Source organism: Patagioenas fasciata, chromosome 7, assembly GCF_037038585.1.
Source record: "Patagioenas fasciata isolate bPatFas1 chromosome 7, bPatFas1.hap1, whole genome shotgun sequence".
Classification (NCBI taxonomy): Eukaryota; Metazoa; Chordata; class Aves; order Columbiformes; family Columbidae; genus Patagioenas; species Patagioenas fasciata.
In genome coordinates this window covers 36,494,043-36,515,411 of record NC_092526.1, presented here as the reverse complement: position 1 = coordinate 36,515,411, position 21,369 = coordinate 36,494,043, and the positions used below count along the sequence as shown (strand labels likewise).

Genomic DNA, 21,369 nt, shown 5'->3' with positions numbered 1-21,369 from the left:
TTCAAACACTATTCAGTCAAGGGGCCCAGCAAAGCACTGCCTAGTTTTTCATGGCTCGGGTTATTTGTGTCATTTTTCAATTTGAGCAGTTAAAATCACTGAGGAAAAAAAAGCAATAGGAATAAAATAGGAATAAAGTAGAATTAAATATCCATCTCCTAGTACTGGTCTTAAGCATCCATTTTTACTTTGCTAATAGTAGTTCTTTGTTTTATAGGCATAGACTACTATCAATTCTATTTCTGGTTTAAAGCGTTTTTCAGGCCAAACGTAACTTACGAGTGAAAGTTTTGTTCCAACATGGTTTAAATGCCAACAACAACAAAAAGCTGCAGTGTTTTATTGCTAAATGCCTGTATCAAATGTGCAGTTTGAAAATCATTCTTCAATGTGTCGCTTGAATTATCGAGAGGTTGTATCGCACCATTGTCTCTGATCGTACCACAAAACATTTAACCTGTGAGCACACATCACTTAACCAGTTACAAAGAGAGATAAAGGAATCTATAAATTTTGCATTTACAAGGTCCTGCAACGAAGGCATTGTAAGTTACTCTTTCTGGGCACCGCAGGTTCCAGCAGCACCGACGTTAAAGAAAACCGCAACGTGGACAACGTTCCCCCCAAGGACGGTGGCGGGCAAGGCGCCGGGGAGGGGACACAGCTCTCCAACGGCGGGGGCAGCGGCAGCCGAAAGCGTCCTTTGGAGGAGGGCAACAATGGCCACTCCAAATTCCGCCTGAAGAAGAGGAAGAAAACGCCCGGCCCCGTTCTGCCAAAGAACGCCCTGATGCAACTTAATGAGATTAAACCTGGTTTACAGTACAAACTCCTCTCCCAGACGGGACCGGTCCATGCTCCCATGTTCGTGATGGCGGTCGAAGTCAACGGGCAGGTGTTTGAGGGGTCTGGCCCAACAAAGAAGAAGGCCAAGCTTCACGCCGCCGAGAAGGCCCTGCGGTCTTTTGTCCAGTTTCCGAACGCCTCGGAAGCCCACCTGGCCATGGGGAGGACTCTGTCGGTCAACACGGACTTCACCTCCGACCAAGCAGACTTCCCCGACACCCTTTTCAATGGGTTCGAAACACCAGTCCCTTCCGACGCGTCTTTTTACCTGGGGTCCAATGGGGACGGGTCCTTTAGCTCTGGCGGGGACTACGGTTTGCCATCGTCGGCCGTGGCCAGCGGCCTTTCCCAGTCGCCTCTCCCCGCGCCGCCACCCTACCCGTCCGCCAGCGGGAAGAACCCCGTCATGATCCTCAACGAGCTGCGCCCGGGGCTCAAGTATGAGTTTCTCTCGGAGAGTGGGGAGAGCCACGCCAAAAACTTCGTCATGGCTGTGGCGGTGGACGGTCAGACTTTTGAAGGCTCAGGAAGGAATAAAAAGCTGGCAAAGGCCCGGGCCGCGCAGTCGGCCCTGGCGTCCTTGTTTAACATGCAGCTGGACCAGACCCCGTCCCGACAGCCCATTCCCAGCGAGGGGCTCCAGTTACACTTGCCGCAGGTGAGAAGCCCTTTAGATTTTCTTGAGGTCTTCGGGTAATGACCAAGAGTAGCCAGGTCATGTGTATTGAGTCAGCTTAGAGCATTTCTGCTGTTTATTCTGCTTCCGTAGATGTGTGTGTGCATATGTTTGTATGTATTAAGTGATTTATCTGCTTACAGCTTCTGATAATTGCACGAACTCTTTGTATTCTGTTGGATAGCGAAGAGGCTTTGTTGCTGATGCTTTTGACCACGTCACACAAGAGAGCACCAAGCCCAGCGCAGTGCCAGCTTGGATTTGGGTTTGTGCTGATGAAAGCTGGAATCACATCTTACTTATCTTAGGCAGCAAGACTTAGATGGAGTTCAAGTCAGAATTACTGCTTTAAGTAAAATTATCATTTGACACAGCAGTTTTTAGCAGGCAAGAAAACCATTCCCTTCTGCAAACCGAAATTGTTGGCATTAACAGAGCTGAATAACGGAAGTCAAGGGCAGATCAAGTGAGGCTAATGCAGTCGCCACATATTTTCAAGGTCTAAATAAATGACACACCCATGGTGCATGTATCCAAGATGTGTGGTCAAATAGCTGTCATCTAAAGAATTGTGCTCTAATCAAATTAGTTCATAAGCATATGTGAATTGCTTAGGCAAGTAAATCTGGATGAGAAATAGTTTAACTTAATTAATGAACTAGAGAAAGTATCAAATATACCAGGCATCAATCAGAAATTTAAAGTAGCTAGAAAGGAGTAATTTTTACAATTTTTTTTTAATGAAGAAAAAGCCTCCCTTATCTGCTTGCTGGTGTTTCTCACCAGTCAAGCTACAGAAATGATTGTTCAAGTGCCCTCTTTCTACTGTGTCTTTTGGGTGTTTTTAGTGATATTGTATGCCTGTCTAAATTCAAATACTTGCCTATGACTTTTTTGCAGCTTTGTCTGTTTATTATGAGAATTTCAAAGCTTTGACTTTTCTGTCTCAAAAACGTTTTAGATTTAATGAAAATTACAAGATATTGATCTGATTTGATAGTGTGGGTTTGAAGAGCGTAACTGGATGTTGTGGCTGTTTTAGTTGTGCTGTTCCCGCAAAGTGCATGGGCAGTATGAATCGTTTAGATATTCCTTTATGCTCTCTTTTTTAACTCTGCACAATTATTGCCTTATTGATGAATGTTTCCATCATTTTCAAATCTAGAACCCGGTGGACTTTAGATTAATGCCAAATATACTGGATGGGAAGGGGGAGGTTGCTGGTTCTGCCCTTTGTAGACCGAATTCCAAGACAGTTATTTATTCAGAGGCTTTTGATCAACTTGTGATCGGGACGTCATTGTCCTTTCTGCACTTCGCTGTGTTGTATTATCCCGCTTTTAATTATGATTAGCTGTCAATTCATTGGAATTATATGAAGGTCTGTTACATATTGGTGATTTTGGTCTTGTATCTATTAATGATTAATAAGGGGGTTAAGCAATTTGATGTTTTCAGGTCCTGCTTTATTTATCTTTTTTTGAACTCTGTGAGTTGTTTTAATTTTTTACGAAGTGTTTACTCAGGATGTGCAAAGATGTTATATTTGCAGATAATCCTATAGTGGGTGAAGTCACAAACCTTGGAGAATACAGGAATGATGTGAAGATAGGATTTGTTATAACCCCTAGACCAAATAAAATGCCAATTGAGTTGGTAAAAAAATAGAAGCTAGAAACATACAAGGGGAGTAGAAATCCAAACACCAAATGCTCAGTGGAAGTAATAAAAGTACAGCGTGGTTGTGACAGTGGTGATGTTGGAATTGGCTGCCTGGGTGGCAGGTTCAAAACCTGTCTGTAGCTGGTGTGTTAACGTGAGGTGCCTTGAGAGAAAAAGTGATAGAGTGGGAAATGTGGAGAAGAGGGAGGAGATGATCCCTGCACTGGAGGGGGTCGCAAAGAGGTTGTCAGTCTTGCATTATAGGGACTTGCCTCTCCAAAACAAAGAAATCCTTTCACGGTTAGCTACACCTTGTAAACGCATAGCCATCCTCCTTTTACCCCCACCCCTCCATGCAGGGGGTGACCTTGTCATGGTTCTGCAGCTGGTAGGTGATGAGAACTGGAGAAGACAGCGAAATGTGAACAGTTCTTTTAAATCTCTTCTGAAAACAAAAGGGTTACATGTTTATAGATGAATTGTGGAAGCTGATGTGACCAGCTTTCTGAAAATTGCTTGTGCAAAACCCAGATCTGATTTCTGGGGAAAAGAGTATTGTTGAGCACTCAACCACAGGAAGAGCCACACTGGTACAGACAGAAGCTTCTTCTCACACATCATTCCCTCCCCAGCACCATGTCCCTGCCAGTACCCCCAGCACTGAGGTTTGTAAGGGATGCTGGTGCTGGCCTAGGCTGCTTCCACCTCTGGGGCCAGTCCTGCCACTGCACGGTGCCTTGGACATCTCAGGAGATGGGGCAGGAACATCCTTGGACATCTCAGGAGATGGGGCAGGAACATCCTTGGACATCTCAGGAGATGGGGCAGGAACATCCTTGGACATCTCAGAAGCATCAGATGCTCTGGACCTGGCATTTCTTCATTTTTAGTCTCTTTAACCCCCAGAGAGAAATCTCCCAGACGTCACTTGTTTTCTCTCCTTTCTCTTTTCCCTCACACACTCCGTGCTTCCCAAGGAAGGCCATGAAGGGTCTCACACCTCTGTCAAAGGTGGGATGGTGCTGTCCCTAAAAGAAGTACTCAAGCCAGTACCCAAATGCCTTGAAAAAAATATGAGAAAAGGGCATATTGTAGCAGTACTTCCCCGGTATATGCCTCTATCCTTCAGCAGTTTGTGTCTCAAGAAGTTTCTCAGCCAGAAACTGTGTCTTTCCAGCTGAGAGCCTTTGAATTTCTCTATTAATTACAAGCCTTTCTTGAACTTTTGTAATCTTTTAGCTTCCATAGCACCTTGTAACAGTAAATTCCATTGTGTAAGTGTGTATTGTGGGAAGAACAGTCTCATCTGGTTTGTTTTTTTAACATGCATCCTGGTGTGCCCCTTGGGGAAAGTCAGCTGGTCCAGGCTGCCAGCATCACTGATGGGAATGGCTTCCATCAGACAGTAGGAGCTTTATTTAGGTAAGCTTTTTTATGATATATCCCAGATTTCCTCAAAGTGTTGACTTAGAAAGACAGCTGATTATTCAGGATGCAAAGAGGCGGAAATTAGAGAATTGGAATTGTAAATATTGAAGCTTAGAAATCATGGTTTAGATTAGTGAAAGCTGGACTATTGTGAGAGAAAGCAACTTGCAGTAGACAAATAAGCAGTGTAGCTGCAGATGAAATTAATTTTTAAAGATCCACTAGAGGGAATACTTTTAATCATTCACCTAATTGTGTTGCAAATTAAGTTTATCCTGTATATCATTGTGGACAGACATTGAAACAAAACATTACGCAGAAAGAATGGAGTCATAACCAGTACTGCAGCGGCTACATTTGCTTTAAGTGCTGTGTTAATCCTGGTTCAACTTGGGGTAGGGAGAAACTATAAAAGAAGTATTCAAATATAGGAAAGATATACAAATTAATGATGAAAATTATTTGAGATCTTGGAACTGATGAGTAGTATGTTGGAATAATTGCTGTGGACTTGGCAGAAATGTGAAGGACATGTTTGCATAAGCAGGGAGAGAATCTACTGCCAGGTAGCATTTCCTTTAAATAAATACAGGAAAATTTGGAGCACTAGAAAATAATTACCTTGTTCTATTAGTGTAGATATCTACACTTTGTCTGAGAGGGAGAGATGATGGACCTTGATTTTGGTCCCACCACATGGGTTCTCACCACTGTTCATCTGGCGTGATCTCTGTGTCCTGCCAAGGTCTTCCTTCGGATCCAGACAGAGCTGAGCTTCAGCTCCAGGATTTTGTAAAATACGAGTGGTCAGGGTGGTTCTGCTACAACATTGCTGCAAGATAACCAAAATCAGTCTGTATGTGTAGAAGTGAATTCACTGCAACTTCATCAGAGAAGGGAACAGAGCACCCAAAATAGCTTTCAGCTTGTGTGCCTTAACGAGCAAACTGTCAGCTATTTTAGGTCTTTCCTTTTTTGAATTACTCAACTTTGACTGATGATTTAATGCAGGAGCCAGGGTAGAGAACCCGTGTGTCAGATGCTAGGGCACTCACTGGGAAGGTGAGACACAAGTTCCATTTCTGTTCCAATTAATATTTATTTGTATGAAAGGGAGTAGAGTCAGAATGAGAAGTGAAAGAACTCTACCCAGGCTGGTCAGTGGCCTGGGCTTGATGTGGAGACAGCTTTCAAGTCCTTGGTTTTTAGATGGGGACAGCAAGGACATTGTTTTAGGCCAGTAGGTCTTGTTCCCGGTGGTTCAGTGCTCTGTTTGCAGCCTGCCTTATTCTTCCATGCTCTTAGTGACACTGAACTATGTTAATGTAATAGACCACCTGGGAGAAAAGGATGATTCTTCCCATTTATTGGGTGAGTATATAAAACTAAATATAATATATATACGCATATAATAGTGTTTATTCCTCACCGCCTGCCGGTTGTCATGCAACTCAGGTTTCAAATAGAATAAAACAATCTTTAATATATCTGCCTGTTCTCTGGCAGTGATTTTTTTGCCCCCCTGCCCAGTTCCTCCAGTATTGTTCGCATCTCTAGCGGTCGTTTTGTCTCACATGAGTTCTGCTTAGTCCTTCATATCAGCCTCCCCAGTGTCTGGCATCATGTTCATTCGAGCGTTTTTAGGTTTCCTTGCCAGCAGCTTAGTTCCACGCTGTTTGAGATGCAGCCCCATCCCATCATTCTGTGCCAGCTTACATCTTCCCAGAGGGACTCACCATGTTCTCGCTTGTAAACTGACACCATAGTTTCCTCTGCTTTTCTTATAATGTGAAAAATATAATCATTTTGTAAAAAGCTAGTGTATCCACCCTGTACGCGAGCATGCTGTTCAAGTAGCCTTTTTGTCAGCAGGGTTGGCAGATAAGTTGACCGTGGTTTTTTTCCAGAAACACCTGGCAGTTTCTGTTCCCACCTCTTGACGAGAAGCTCGTCAAGCCAGCCCTGGTTCCTCAGCCTTGATTTGGCCATGTGGGGTGACGATCTGTGTAATGAGTTACAGTGGTCCTGGAAGAAGCGTTCCTCTCTTCACCCTTGGCAAATGGTTGGGTTTGACTCAGCATTTTGAAATCACCCTTTTTGGTATGTGTTGAACTTTGTGGTTTTGTGTAGCTCAGTGTTGGGGAAGACTCCCCCAGTTACCAGCCATCACGGTCACTTTTTTTCAGAGAAGGAGTGATCCGTAGTGTTTATTACCTGGGTGGCAAGCCTGTCTGGCAGCCTTTGAAGCCTCTTTGTTCTCAGGTCCAACCCTATTTGGAAAAGTTTGTTTCAGTAGTTCCGCAATAGTATATGCCATCATAATGTCGTTCTACATGTTTTTACATTGTCAGCTTCCAGCCGTGTTCTCCTGTCCAGCATGTCGTGATGTAAGATAGAACAAATATATATATATATATATATTACAGAAATGAGAGCGTAAAACTTGCAGCTGTGAAGCAGTGTTCATAATTATGCAGTGGGGCTATGGATAAAACACTGGAATGGGGACTCTGTTTCTTGTTCCTGCAGTGATCTGCCTGTGTAGCTGCAGGGAGGTTAATCATTTAAGCCTTTTGTGTATTAATTTTCCATTTCTAAAACCAAGGTGAGAATAAAACTGTTGCTTCTTATTTTTCTTTAGTGTATTTACCTTAAAGTTCAGCTATTTGCATTAGGTAAGTACTAACACAATTAAATGCAGATTTTGTGCTGTGTGGTCACAGTGCTGTCAGAGCACAGACTGTAATGCAATTTTTACTCCAGCAGCAAAACGGCCTTATTTGAAAATCAGTGCCTGACCAGCCGTATTTGTAGCATCTGAGCAAAACTGCTTTCCTGGAAAAATTCTCAATCTGTTAATAAGAGTTTCTGAATTGCGGTTCATTTAAATGCATCAAGAAAACTTGTATTTGCAATGTTGAGAGTCTTCTGACTCTACAGGTTGTGCAAAGGCTGGTGCAGATGTGACCCAAGTCCGCACTGACTGCTGGTCACTGTCTCCAGTCGAGTTCTGGCAAAGGGTGTCGAGCTCTGAAATCATGACACATGAGCTTTAATTTTTGCTTCCTCAGCTGCTGCAGCTTTTCCAGAAGGAAGTTAACATTGAGAGCTCCTCCACATTATTTCTAGGCTGTCGGTTCTCATGAGCATTGTTAAGAAAAGGGTGGTGAATCAGGGCAGGACTCTCAGCCACAAGCATCATTTTGGGCTCAATGTAGTTACTTACATTGGATGCTCCTGGGTGTCTAAGAAATCTGCATGGAGCTGGTGGGTGTGACACAGGACCTGTGTCCTTCTGGTGTGTCACGCTGTGGGTCAAGTGGTCACCCTACAATATCTCAGGTATCATGGGCAACTGGATCAAGATCTTTATGTCTGGTGTTCCGAGGTGGGGACCTGAGCTCCCTCCGCGGCCTGTCCGCTCCTCCTCTCTGGCTGCATGTCCCTTTGTCTTCAGTGTATTTTCAGGTGAAAATTCAAGAATTTAATCTTGACTCATCTCCTCTAGCTGTTATGGTTCCAGCTGCCTTAAAAACAGCAGGTGAGATTAGCTGCAATGCCGAACTGAGCCATCATTCAGGAAGAGCAAGACTGATATTTTAAGTTTTCCTTAAAAAGGGAATTTAGCCCCCTTACAGTCTGACCCTGCTGGCGGGACACAGTGAGGCTCTGACTGTTATTCTTCAACTTTTCCTGATGGTGAAAGAGAAAAACCCTTCCTAGTTTTGAGATAGTTTATCTTGAGTTATACATCATTGACATTTTTCTATTCCTAAATTTGCATATGTCCTGTAAAAATAAGAAAGTGTTTAACCAGTGTTGAAAACAGATTTTATTCTTATTTATGTAATAGCTAGATAATTAATTAATTCAGTTGTTATAAAAGGTTTACATGTTGGTTTGAGGAACCTGGTTTCTGCACTTCAATCTTCTTGTCAGGTCCGATGTTGAGGATACTGAAATGATGTGTTTTGAGGTTTGAGCATGAAAGCATAGACGTATCTGTCTATCCAGTTGTTCTCCTGAGCCTCAAATGTTCATAGCCATCATGAGCATTAGGTGCTTTGATGCTTGGCTTAGGGCTGTCTGACCCTGTTTTAATAGACGTGGAGCACACAGAGCTCTGATTCCACTTCTCGAGGGCTGCGAGTGTTCAATATGCCTGAAAATTGGACTCAGCCACCTCCTTGACATACAGCCGATGCCTGATGTCCACTTGTTTAATTTATTGTGTCAAATCATTTAAAAGTGCAAGTCTTTATAACTTAATGCTGCTGTAATTTTAAAATTCTTTGTTTCATTTTCTAATGCGCATTTCTGTGTGATCCTGCAGGTTTTAGCTGATGCTGTTGCACGCTTGGTTGTAGATAAATTCAGTGATTTGACAGAAAATTTCACATCTCCACATGCACGCAGAAAAGTCCTCGCCGGAATTGTCATGACAACAGGTAAAGAACCAGTACTGAAATATATTTTTACTATTTAATCTTCAATTAAATCTTGGCTCAAGATAATTACAGGAAAATTAGACCTGCAAATACCTGTTTTTCCACGGAGTTCCTGTCTTGTGCCTGATTGAGGCATCTGAGATAATTCATGCTCTACAAAATATACCTTTTAAAATGAATCCTGCAACATTTTGAAGGTAAATCTAAAATTAATCTCACTGCATTGGTCACTCAGGTGGCATTCTTGGATTTTGGCATATTGTATAAGAAATTATGCTTGCTTTCCAAGTTGAGGTTTTGCACTTTAAGTTATTCTTGCTATATTTTATTCTTAGCACTTTGTTTCTCCGTTATTTAGTTAAAGTATCTGAAGAAAGTAGCTTGTGTTTTGGCAGCTGATGCTGGTGTGTATATACAAACAACAGTAACGTTGTGGTTCTTTGATTGCTGATTTGACTGCCAGATCACCCGAAACAAAGTTCTGCCCGAAGCTGATCCGCATCCATGCTGCTGTTGAATTTTCCTTGGGCCTAAAGTTTATCTTGGTCTTCAATCCACCTCAGCCCTCGATGGGACATTCATTTTGGGCCTGTCATGCAATGTCCCGAACAGTTGTAGAGTCGGTGATATACGTAGAGACACGTTTCTTCTAAGTGGTCTGTGTGGAAGGTGTGCCTTGGGCATTTTTCTTGGTCCTTCAGGCTGCATAGTAATTTCCCTTGGGGAGCTGGACAATGCCAACTCTTTCCTTCTGTGGAGATCACACAGAATCACAGAATGTCAGGGATTGGAAGAGACCTCAAAAGCTCATCCAGTCCAACCCCCCCACCGGAGCAGGAACACCCAGATGAGGTTCCACAGGAAGGTGTCCAGGCGGGTTTGAATGTCTGCAGAGAAGGAGACTCCACAACCTCCCTGGGCAGCCTGGGCCAGGCTCTGGCACCCTCACTGAGGAGAAGTTTCTTCTTAAATTTAAGTGGAACCACCTGTGTTCCAGTTTATTCCCATTGTCCCCATCCTACTATTGGTTGTCACTGAGAAGAGCCTGGCTCCATCCTCATGATGTCTGAGATGTTTGTAGGGGCCTCTTCCACAGAGCAGACATTTCATTGCCAGGGTCTGAGGGTGCTGTTTAGGGTAGATAACCACATGCTTTAGGGACTGGAATGTGACAAGGGGACAGTGTAGCCCAAACTCTGTCACACAAGACATTTGTGGTGGGCTGGCCAGGCCAACAAACACCCACCCAACCTCTCGCTCGCTGCCCTCTCTGGGGACATGGGGAGAAATGGAAGGAAGGCGAGAAGACTCATGGGTAGACAACAGCTGTAACCTCGACCATAGTCTTCTTTTCCTGGAGCTCTCGTTGTTGAGCACAGTGCTTATGGGCTGGGATGCCCCATGGTCACTGTGGCCCAGCTGTCCCATGGGCAGGAGGGGGCAGCTGGGCTCAGGTTCTTTTTTATTTTTATGTTATTTTTAAGGCCACATATTTCATCAGGACTTGGAGCTCAAACAGCCCAAATTTCAGTTACCTTTTTAATGCCTCAGTTACCAATTCCCTTGCCAGTTGCTAGCTACACCCCTTATATCGGCATTGCCATCGTGCAGCCCAGGTGGTTACGGGAGGATGCTCAGTTCTGGGTGCTTGGGCTGCCTTGAACGTGGTTATTCTACTTTTCCACACTGCAGTCACTGTTCTGCAGGAGGAAGACAGCAGGAGTTTGACAGGCTTGGCCACTTTCTGCCTCTGCCAATGAGGCCTTGAGAGCTTCCGAGGGATTCGTGTGGCTTGTTGGGACGTTTTTTTGCTGAGTGTTTTGCTAGAGGGATGTAACATTTTGACCTGCCTTTCTGAATTCTTCATGCAGCTGACCTTTATTTTTTGGTGGGATAAAAGTTCTTTGTATAAAAAAACACCCAAAATATTATTGTAATTCTATTGTACGGAATTACTTAATACCAAGAACTACACTTCTAAAAGTGTTATATTCCTGACAAGCTTTAAGCATTACAACTTATTCGTTCCCTAGTCTTACTGTTCATGTTGTTGGCTTAATACCCTTCCATAATGTGTTGCTGTTTTAATAAATCAGTGCCTTTCAGATTTCTGAAGTTGCTGTGCAAATCTGCATGGTTGGCCAGAAGGTGCATGCTGGCTACCTGGGGCTCAGGAAAAAAACACTGTCTTTGCAGCTCCGGCTTCAATAACTCCTCCTGAAGCAGCAGTTTTTCCCTGCAGGTTTTCAGTTTCTAACTCATCCAAACTCCAGTATGAGGAACTCACAAGAACCATAGATGGTATTGGTACAGGGAAGGTATGGCTGGGTGAAGCTTTTGCTTTTAAAGAATGTATCAGAAGAAAAAAAGTGAACAAAAAGAAAAGGAGCCTTGTTTGGGTTCCGCAGGAAGATCACTTGCTAGATTATTTGTGATTTTAATTGCATCTTCCTCCTGAAATTTTGTTTTGCAGGTACGGACGTGAAAGATGCCCTGGTAATAAGTGTTTCTACAGGAACAAAATGCATCAATGGTGAATACATGAGTGATCGTGGTCTTGCATTAAATGATTGCCATGCAGAAATTATATCTCGTCGGTGTCTGCTTAAATTTCTGTATACCCAACTTGAGCTTTATCTGAGGTGAGCTGGAGGGAAATGGAAGATGAGCTGATCACATGGAGCTGAAAAGGTGTCTGTGCAAAACATCTGTCTCAATTATTTCAATGTGAAACACTTGTCTCCTTGCATTAGGATGTTTAATTGAGAACTCAGACCCTTTGCCCTCAAGTCTGACTTTAACAAAATATGTATTCAGTTAGGTGTCAATCGCGAGAGGGGAGGACAGAAAAAATAATTAAGAATAATTTTTTAAACTGTAAACATGTACATCAAAATAATCTCAAGTGAACTAAAGGGTGTTGATGTTTTATTTGCTGGTAAGTGCCTGAAAGCTCTTGACATCTGGATATATCAAGGGCACTCTATTTCTTGTCTCAATGGTATTTTAATTTTGTTACTTATAATAACTTATGCTACAAAATTTCCAGACATCCTGTGTTTGTTTTTAATGCCAATTAAGACTCCCCAGCTTATGGTTACGTAAGCGTAGTGTCAGTTTTGACTCTAGCTATATTCTCTATTTCAGCAATAAAGAAGATCAACAGAAATCCATTTTCATCAAATCGGAGCGAGGCGGGTTTAAGCTGAAGGAGAATGTGCAGTTTCATCTCTATATCAGCACATCTCCTTGCGGCGACGCTCGGATTTTCTCACCACACGAAGCAGCACAAGAGGGTATGACAGCGGCCCTACTCGAGCAAGGGACTTTAAAGTATTCTTTGAGCACCTATGAGTGGCACAGTTAAAATTCAGGTGTCTTCTTTCCTTTTAGTGTAGATGTGTGTTAGACAAAGATCTCTCCAAAAAAAAATCTGAGCTGTTCTTCCTGTATGGTAGAAGTTAAGTATAGACTGATCCAGCGAGTGGTCTTGAAGAGGCCGAGATCAGCCAGTGAGTCAGTTCTTTGTACAGAACTAACCAACCCTTTCACCATTTCCATCTTTTAATGGTAGTTGTCTGCTTGCCTCTTTTTCGGTCTGTCCATTAACTTCTTTCTAACGCTGTAATACGCAGAACAGAGTTGAAGAGCTATCTGCTGCGTGCTGCTCCTTCCCGGAAAGCTTGGTTTAATTGCAAGTGTGTTTTAGAATTGTGAGAGATGTCTCATGCTGTAGCTAATTTGCAAGGAGCAATAGAAATTGTTATACAAGCCAGTAGTTACTCAGGTGAATACCTTTAAATGATTCTTCTTGAGTTGAATTGATTCTTCTGCTGCTATCTGTAGAACACTTTGAGAATGTTTCTCAGCTGATTGTAGATGATTTTTGTTATTTAGATCAAGGGGACAGGCACCCAAACCGCAAAGCGAGAGGACAGCTACGGACAAAAATAGAATCCGGGGAAGGGACCATCCCTGTGCGCTCCACCACCACCATCCAGACGTGGGACGGCGTGTTGCAAGGAGAGAGGCTGCTGACCATGTCCTGCAGTGACAAGATAGCGAGGTGAGATATTGAACTCTCTCTGCTGTTGCTTTTCATCGCTGAACAAGAAAGGAGGGGTTGCATGATACCTGCAGTGAATGTGCAGGTTATTAGTTGGATTATTTCAGGACTTGGATGTAGCATGGAGGTGGCTATAACTCCAGAGATTCTTCACCTGTGATTTGAGTCAGACTTTCTGCCAGCTTTAGGGGCAAGGAGAAATCATTGCCTATCATTCCAGCCGCTTCCAGCTTTCTTTTGTATTTATATCACTGGGAAATAGCAGAGGAATGCTTCCCCCCTCACCCCTCCTAAAGTAGTATAACATTAGCAAAACAGTGCAATAAATATATTGCATTAGTTATATTTGGATAACTTCCATTGATGATATACATCCTTGCCCCATCACTGGAAGTGTTCAAAGTCAGGTTGGACAGGGCTTTGAGCAATGTTGTCCTGATGGAAGGTGTCCCTGCCCATGGCAGGGAGGTTGGACTAGATGATCTTTAAAGGTCCCTTCCAACCCAGACAAGCCTGCGATTCTGTGATATCAAAGATACATACATGTTCTTGAGTAGATTTAGATGATTTTATATATTTTAAAAGTGTTTCAAATAAAAAAATCTTAATTGATGAGCACTTTTAATTTTTGACTTGAAAATTATTTTAAGTTTAAATATTTTACTGTAATTAAATGGTTTGTTTCCAATGCTAGTGCTTCTATTTGTATTTTATCCAATTCTTCCTTTGCTGTTCTCTGACAAAGATTGAAGCATTTTTTCTGCTCAAAATCCTAAATGGACAAATGATTACCCCCCCAAAACCATTTAGCAGCAGTACCCTTTAACAATTATTAGCACCACTGGAGAGTTGCAGCATTTTTTTAAATCATTCTCTGTATTGGCAGCCTCTGTGTTCTTGCAAAATAGAGGAGAAATGCCAAGTTTTTCAGCTGACGATATTCTAATCATGTATTAATTAAAATAGCTCTGGTGTTTTGTGAAGTCACAGTTAGTCTGGTTCAAAATGTATTAAGTTGGAACTATTCTTGCATGCTGCATCAAAAATACAGGAGGAAGGTTATGCAATCGCTTTGTTCCTCTAGACTTGTCTCAAGTGATCAGCATCTCTACTGAAGGAAGACTCTTTACTTGAGTTTAAATCCCCCTAACATAAAGCGATAGGGCATTTCAGAAGCTAGGACGCTGGGTTGTTGAAAGGTAACTCTACAAAAATGACATTTTTGGGGTTTTTTTGTTTTGTTTTGTGTTTTTAAAATTTTCAATTAAAGTCACCAAATTAATTCCCCAGCTTCATGCCAGGGACTTCTCCCGACCACCTGACGTGGTAATCGTGCCACACTCATTTGACTTCTTCTATCACGTCGTCATTGCTGTTAGCACATATGAAAGAGAATGAAGACGGTTGTTGAGGTAGAACACATTTGACCGTTTTGTTGATTTTTGTGTGATGCAGAGCAGAATCCACCTCTCGCTTGCGTAGCTAGCTGTCACCTCTCCTTGGGGCTAATGGCACTAATTTTGCTTGTGCCCATGAAGGAAGCATATAGAACCCCTTGGCACAGAACAAAGACTGAATGATGGGTAAGGAGGCCCAAATTTTAGTATTTTTTTTCTCTTTTATTTTTTTAAACATTTCCTTGACACTTATGACCATGTTTTGTCCATTGACGTTTAAAAGAATGTAGCATCCAGCAGTTGGTCCTCTGGTATACCCGAGCCCTCTGAATTTCCCCTGAGCTTTCCCAACGGTCACAGTCCCAGCCTGGAAAAGGCACGGATAAATTCGGGGTGCAGGACTGCACCGGCAGGAGAACTCCTTGTATCACAACAGCCTCATCTGTGTGGATTATCTGTATAATCCAAGCTGTTATTTCCAGCCTCTGAGCGCTTTGTTGCTTTCTTGTGGGCTGTCTGGCACCTCCTGAGCCTTGTAGGAACATCCAATTAAAAATATGAAGAACATGGGAAGACTGTGAGTGTAATCCCATTTGGATTAGAAGCATTAGAACAGGATTATGCTGGTGCATTAGTGCCTGGTGGCCCTGCGGTGGTTTCTGTGACCAAAAGTAACTGTTTTGCGATGTTAATATGCATGCATTAGTTTTAAATGCATCCAAATCTTGTTCCATGGTACTTTATGTGTTTTTTTTTCATTTGCCTCTTGGTGTGTTTTTCCACCCACATTAAGTTTTTTGGCTTCAAATAATTACTGAACTTGTCATAAAACATTCCAGTTGTGGCTGTCTTGCTGAGAAGTACAAGATTTGTTTTCATCCCATTTCATTGGGAGGAAGGCTGTAGGAATTGAGAAGTGCTTTCACATTAGGTCTAGTTGTTCAAGGGAAAGTCACCGATGTTGTTCTACTCTAAAAAAGGGAAGAATATTATTTCTGACAGTATTTCTTTGGCAAGAGGTACACCAGCACACTCTGTAAAAGCATTGCTGAGGAGTTAATTGTTACTTAACCTTTTCATATATCAAGTGTTGTGAAATCAGCTGCATGTCATGAAGATAGAAGGTGTTGCAGGAATCCAAGCAGGGGCTGCATCTCCACAGTGGTCCCCTCCACAGTGGTCCCCAGTTGTTTGTGGAGCTGTGCTGTGACAGAACTAGAGAAACTACCCCTTCAAAATACAAAGCCAGGGTTTTACTTTAAAAAAAATTGAATCATGTCACTGGTCTGACTTTATGGAGAGCTGTACAAGCAATAAAATTAGCAGGCTGAGGATCAAGGTGCTGATAGGCAGTGTTCTGTTCAGTCAGTCTTGGCACTGGGGACATGGTGGGGTGCAACTTCTCGCTTTGTAGCAGCAGCAGATTCGTACATCCTTTGACCATCATCCTCCTCTGGAGCTGCTCAGCGGCCAGCCGCCAGATACAGTTACAATTGCTTTTTCCTTGTCCCAGAAAAGCAGCAGTAGCTCATACGTGTAGTGATGGGAACACTGAACTTCCTAATCCAGGTGCTATTAAGGGCCATTGCAGTGTGGTCTGGCCTGTCTGAGGAAAAAGGAGAGCTGTGGCTTTGATTTGCAGCTTTTGTTTCCCTTCTTGTGCTTAAGTACTTTCCTAATGATTTTAGAAGAGCTCTAGAAATTCTGTTGCCTTGTAAAAAATGGTAGGATTCAATATCACCTCAGTGAGTCCCTGGTAGACAGTGAACCAAACTGCTAGGTGACTCTGATCTTCCGTCTCACAAAAGGCAGCTCCAAAGCAAAAGGCCGGTTCAGGATGAGTAAACACACCTTTGTTTGAACTTTCTGGCAGCACGTCAGGCTGCCTTTCCTTGCACTGTGCATCACTTGCAGAACTGCGGAGTTGAAGCTGAAGAAGTATTACAAGCTGCTGAACACCCGGCTGCTCTTTGGCCGCAGATATCCCCATCAGCACCATGTGCTTGACTTCCCTGGCATTAAACAGCTGACCCATTGATGGAAAACTGTCCTGCCCAACAACCTTGGTCTTACTTGGCTGCTGGGTAGATCACCATTAACTCTAATGAGATCTAGACCCCCAGCTCAAATCAAGGCACCTGTATGTAAATGCTGGCAGTCTGGACTTAAGTCTTGTGGCTCGTGCTCTACATCAATATAAAAGCTTGTATTTTAAATATCAGTTTTATTTTGAAGTTTTGAACAAGTTACAAAAGAAAATTCTTGCAGTGACTTAAAACCACCACACTCAGAATATGTAAAATGCTGTCACAAGAGGCATTGGTTTTATGCTCAGCTGAGTGACTCAGATTTTTCCAGTGAGAAGTTTAACGTTGCAAGGTGTCTGCCTGCCTGCTGTGGTGTTCTTCCCCTTCAGGAAAATCTCTCATTTTCGCATCTTACTTTAGGTGTTTCAGCATTTCCATAGGTGCAATGCAGCATTCCTGTGTTCTGCTTATGCCCGTGCTTTAGTGCTTTTCTCTGTTGCAGATGTGGAGCCATTTTCCTGCTTCAACAGTGAGAAAAAGTACCATGTGCTCTGGGATCTGCCCAGTAAGGCTGGACCTGAGATCAGGTCGTTTCACATGGGAGTGCTGCATTTTTGCCCATGGCTGGTGCAGGAGAGATTTAAGCTGTTGAATTAGCGATGGGAGAGTTGTCTTCTGTTATTTTCTCAAGCCATCAAATGCTCCATTTAGTACTGTGCAGCAGCCAAGGTCTGTGGCTGCTGTGCTGCAGTGGGGAAAGGTTCATTCTGTGTTAGAAACCACATCTGAACCTTGGAAGGTTTGAGTTTGTAAGCTAGGTTTAAGTCACTTCAGTTACTTAACCCTTTTCTGGTACTATATTTAACGTGAAGAAAAAAATCCTTTGCTTGTTTCACTGCAAAAGCAACACTTAATAAAGTTGTCTGTAATAGATTTGGCTGTTTCTGCCCTGCACCTCACAGATTGTAGTGAAACACAGAATTTGATCCATTAACTTCGAAACAAGTTGTGGTTTCAGTTAACTTTAGCACTAGATTGACAATTTCTGTTGGCGTGCATTCTCACAGCTCGTGCTTGTAAACTGGGAGCACGAGGCAGTTTTAGCATTTCAGGAGGCAATGCCCATGGCCTTTCAAAATTGATGCGTGGTATTGGTGTAGCTTCTTTTCAGTTCATATCCATAAAGGCTGTTTTTAGTGGATGTGTGAGTGGAAGTGAGAAATTCCCGTTTGACAGAAAGAAGTACAGTATAAAAAAGGGACAAGCAAGTCTGCGCAATCCTTCCTTTTGACTCTGTTACGATCTGCAGAATTTCATTTGGGTTTCCTGTTTATCTCTGCATTACTACCCACTTCTGATATATGTTTCTGTAGATATGTTCTTTTATTATAACAATTGTAATTTCAACCTAGTTTTATAAACCGAACCTCTATCCAACCCTGCCTAATCAATGTTAAGAGCTTGAGGCTTTGGTTATATGAATGGTTTCTGCAAACCTTGTCCTTGCAGCAAACCAGCTGCTCAGAATCCAGCACTCATGGGTGGCTCTTGTACTACCGGTTCATACAGTTCACCTTGCAGAAGCTTGTTCAGGTGTCCTCACTCCTTTTAATCAAAGGAAGTTGAGCAAGACAAACTTGAGCTTTCATTTTATGTGCTGGAGAAGGTCACCAAGTGTGGGAGGACGCAGCAAAACACAAGCTCTGGAGATACTGAAGGCCAAGGAAAGGATCTGGCACAGGTTTTATTTAAGGAGCCAGGGCTTGCCAGAGGAATGCTTTGGCCTTTCTAAAAATAATTATCCATCACTCAGGCGCTGTTCATGAAAAGTAGAATGTGATGTGCCTTGCTGACAGATGCTCAGTGTGTGTCTGCAGGTTTCAGATACAACTGTAAGCCCCCAGTTTACAACGCCCAGTCTTGGATTCTTTCCAGATGTTTCTTCCATAATATCGCCTGTGTTTATGCATATGCTTCCTTATGCTTGATGTAGGTAATACTGAAATAACAAGAAAATGCTATTGTGATTCATTCAGCACTTGAAATACCTCTGTGCTCACGAAATTCTAGCCATGGTAAGGTCACCTAGGCCCTGGGAAGCAACAATTTTCACTTCATACCTTTACTCTGACGTTTGGTTGCTGATTGCATTTTCAGTGTTATACAAAATATGCTTTTATTTAATGTAAAATATGCCTTGTTTTTTTATTAGTGCTATGTTTTTACTCATTCATTAGAGCCAACTTTTTTTAATGATGGGTGAGTAAGTGAATGCTCATTGCCTCCATTTTCATCCTCAGTAAAAACATGCGAAAAAATAGTTTCTTTGGATTACAATTTTTGGTTTTACCATTTATTTAAACACTTTGCAGTTCTTGTAGCTAGCTTATGTAGTTCAGTCTTTGCAGCAGTGAAGCAGTTGTGCTATATAGTTTGTTGCCTGAACTGATGATGATGTATAGCCATGCCATCCCAGCACGAACTGCAAGAAACACTGTTAGCAACATCAGGGTTCCCTGCGTTCCTTGACGAACCTTGCAACCCAGGCCTTTCAATAAGGACAGACATTCTGTGTGAGCACGAGAGCTTCTGTCATGCTCCTCTGTTTTATTCAGGCATCAAAAGAAACTCTCCTGCTACTTGTGTCTGGGTGTTGCAGTTGTAGTCAAGTTTGCTATTTTGATAGTACCAAGCTGTTTGGAAGCACCTCAGAGACAAGGACAGTGAAAATACTCTGCAGGAGACTTGGAGGTTTTAAAAAGCATTTTGTATGATGTACGTACAGATTGGTAACCAAAACTTGATCAGATGAACACAGCTACAAAAAAAGTCAGTATTTTGCTCCTATGCATGCTATATCTCTGCCACCAGACCTCATCCAGCATAGGTCACAGTGGTGCAGACAGGGATTTATGGTTGGATTCTATGAAGCAGCTAAAGTGGGCGAAGAGTGTATATGCTCTTCACATACTTTCAGTTTTCAGATTAGGTTTTCTCCCTGCCTGTGGATATTGCAGGCAACTACAGGTGTCCTTTCTGGCAGCAGCATGTGGACAGTTTGGCGAGGGTGTCTGGGACACGCTTTCCCTTATGGTGATGAGGTGCTGATGTTTTGCAGACACGATCCTTCTTGCGTTCTGAGAAGGACTGTTTACTCACTACCTGGTGTCTTTTGGAGGCATTGGCTACTATTTCTGACTGAGAATCTCACAGTTTGGCTTTCTCCAGTTGAACCATCCTGTCCATCTCTGGCATTAGGGTGCTGGGAAACACATCATCAGACCTGTTAGTGGGGAAGTGAAGTTACGGGCTCTGCTCGTGAAGTGGGTGCTCACAGTACACCTGTTGCTCTAGGTCATCTTACTCAGGGTTTTGCTGAGCATCCCATAAGCTGATCTAGGAAATTTTGGCAGGTGTCACAGCTGTTCTACCATAGTCATATGCTGGTCAAGAGGAAGGGTTGAAAGTCTGGTCCATTGTGATTGACTGCTGTTATGTCTGGCAGATGTTACTTGTTCCATTAAAAAGAAAGTGTTTTTTTTGTTGTTTTTGTTTTGTTTTTCCCTCCCTCTTAGGTGGAACGTATTGGGTATTCAAGGAGCCTTACTTAGCCTCTTTGTGGAGCCAATTTACTTCTCTAGCATCATCTTGGGGAGTTTATATCATGGGGATCATCTATCCAGAGCCGTATACCAGAGGATAGCAGAGATAGAAGATCTACCACCTCTTTATACACTCAACAGACCTTTACTTAGTGGCAAGTATCTAATGGAGAAGGCCGTGCCGGTAACTAAGTCTGTTCCAGTAGCAATGTGATTTTGCAGTTCTCAAAACCTTGCAAATTATGTACTGTGAGTAAACTGCTTGCTGGTTACAACAGAGAAGTTACGATCTGAACCTAACGTAGATACTCAGTCAGAAATACCACAGCAAGGACCCTTTGTGAGTTAAAAGGTGGAAGGAACTGGGGTATGAGCTGTTGGATATGGTCACACATAATTGCAGTCTGAGTGTGCCCTAGTGATATTTGAGGCAAGTTGAAGGCCCCAGCTTAGTGAAACCTCTTTCCACCCATGAAATAGTGTGTCAGCTCTCACTGTCACTTCTCTTACCATTGCAGATATTTGTTGAACGGCCCATCATTAATCAATATGCCAAGACAGACACATTTGGTTCACAGTTTCTAGGTCTCTAACCAACTAAAAGTGGACGGAGAGAACATCTCAGCTGCCCTTGGTTGTATTTTCATTTTGTCATCAATCTATGCTGGATGTCGCAATGGCTTTAATTAGCATGGCACCCAGCTTGTTCGCATGACCCAATAATCATAATATTTTAATTTCCCCTTTGTAGGTTAATGCGCAGAGGCTGCGTTCAGAGCCTGGTGGCACGTTCTTTGGGAGTATTTTTCATAGAGTATTAAATACATCTGACAGACAGCAATATGGCAAGCCCCAGCTGGTGTAGTTAGCAGTTGTCTTTTGCAGCTCCTGTTGAACATTTAAATACTGTTCTTTAGCTTTGCACTGATCCTGGGCTTCAGTGGGGCTAAGAGGAATGGCAATATTTGAATTAACAGGTTGTAACTTCTAATTGAGCTGTGATTTTCAAAGGAAAGTTCTCAAATGTCTTAAATTCTAAAACTGCTACTTTAAACCTGAAGTCTCTTATCCTCCCTCTCATTGTGTGCATTGCTTTGTTCCATAGAGCTTGGCTTTTGGCATGTGTCTGCTTATTTTCCAGGGGGACAAAAAAGCTCAGTATTTTCAAGCATGTTTGAAGTTTCCCATGAATTCTTAAAATAGATTTAGGGAGTGAG

At 42.7% G+C, this 21,369-nt stretch overlaps 1 protein-coding gene across 3 annotated transcripts in view; it reads left to right on the top strand.

Annotated features, from left to right (window-relative positions):
• The window catches only part of ADARB1 (adenosine deaminase RNA specific B1), a 61,374-nt gene that overhangs the window by 33,480 nt on the left and 6,525 nt on the right, over window positions 1-21,369 (top strand). For all 3 annotated transcript variants that reach the window (XM_065841339.2, XM_071811402.1, XM_071811403.1), the window contains 6 exons: window positions 573-1,504; window positions 8,946-9,060; window positions 11,534-11,702; window positions 12,208-12,356; window positions 12,958-13,126; window positions 20,126-20,307. In XM_065841339.2, coding sequence (XP_065697411.1) covers window positions 573-1,504; window positions 8,946-9,060; window positions 11,534-11,702; window positions 12,208-12,356; window positions 12,958-13,126; window positions 20,126-20,307 — 1,716 coding nt within the window. The remainder of the gene's footprint in view (window positions 1-572; window positions 1,505-8,945; window positions 9,061-11,533; window positions 11,703-12,207; window positions 12,357-12,957; window positions 13,127-20,125; window positions 20,308-21,369) is intronic.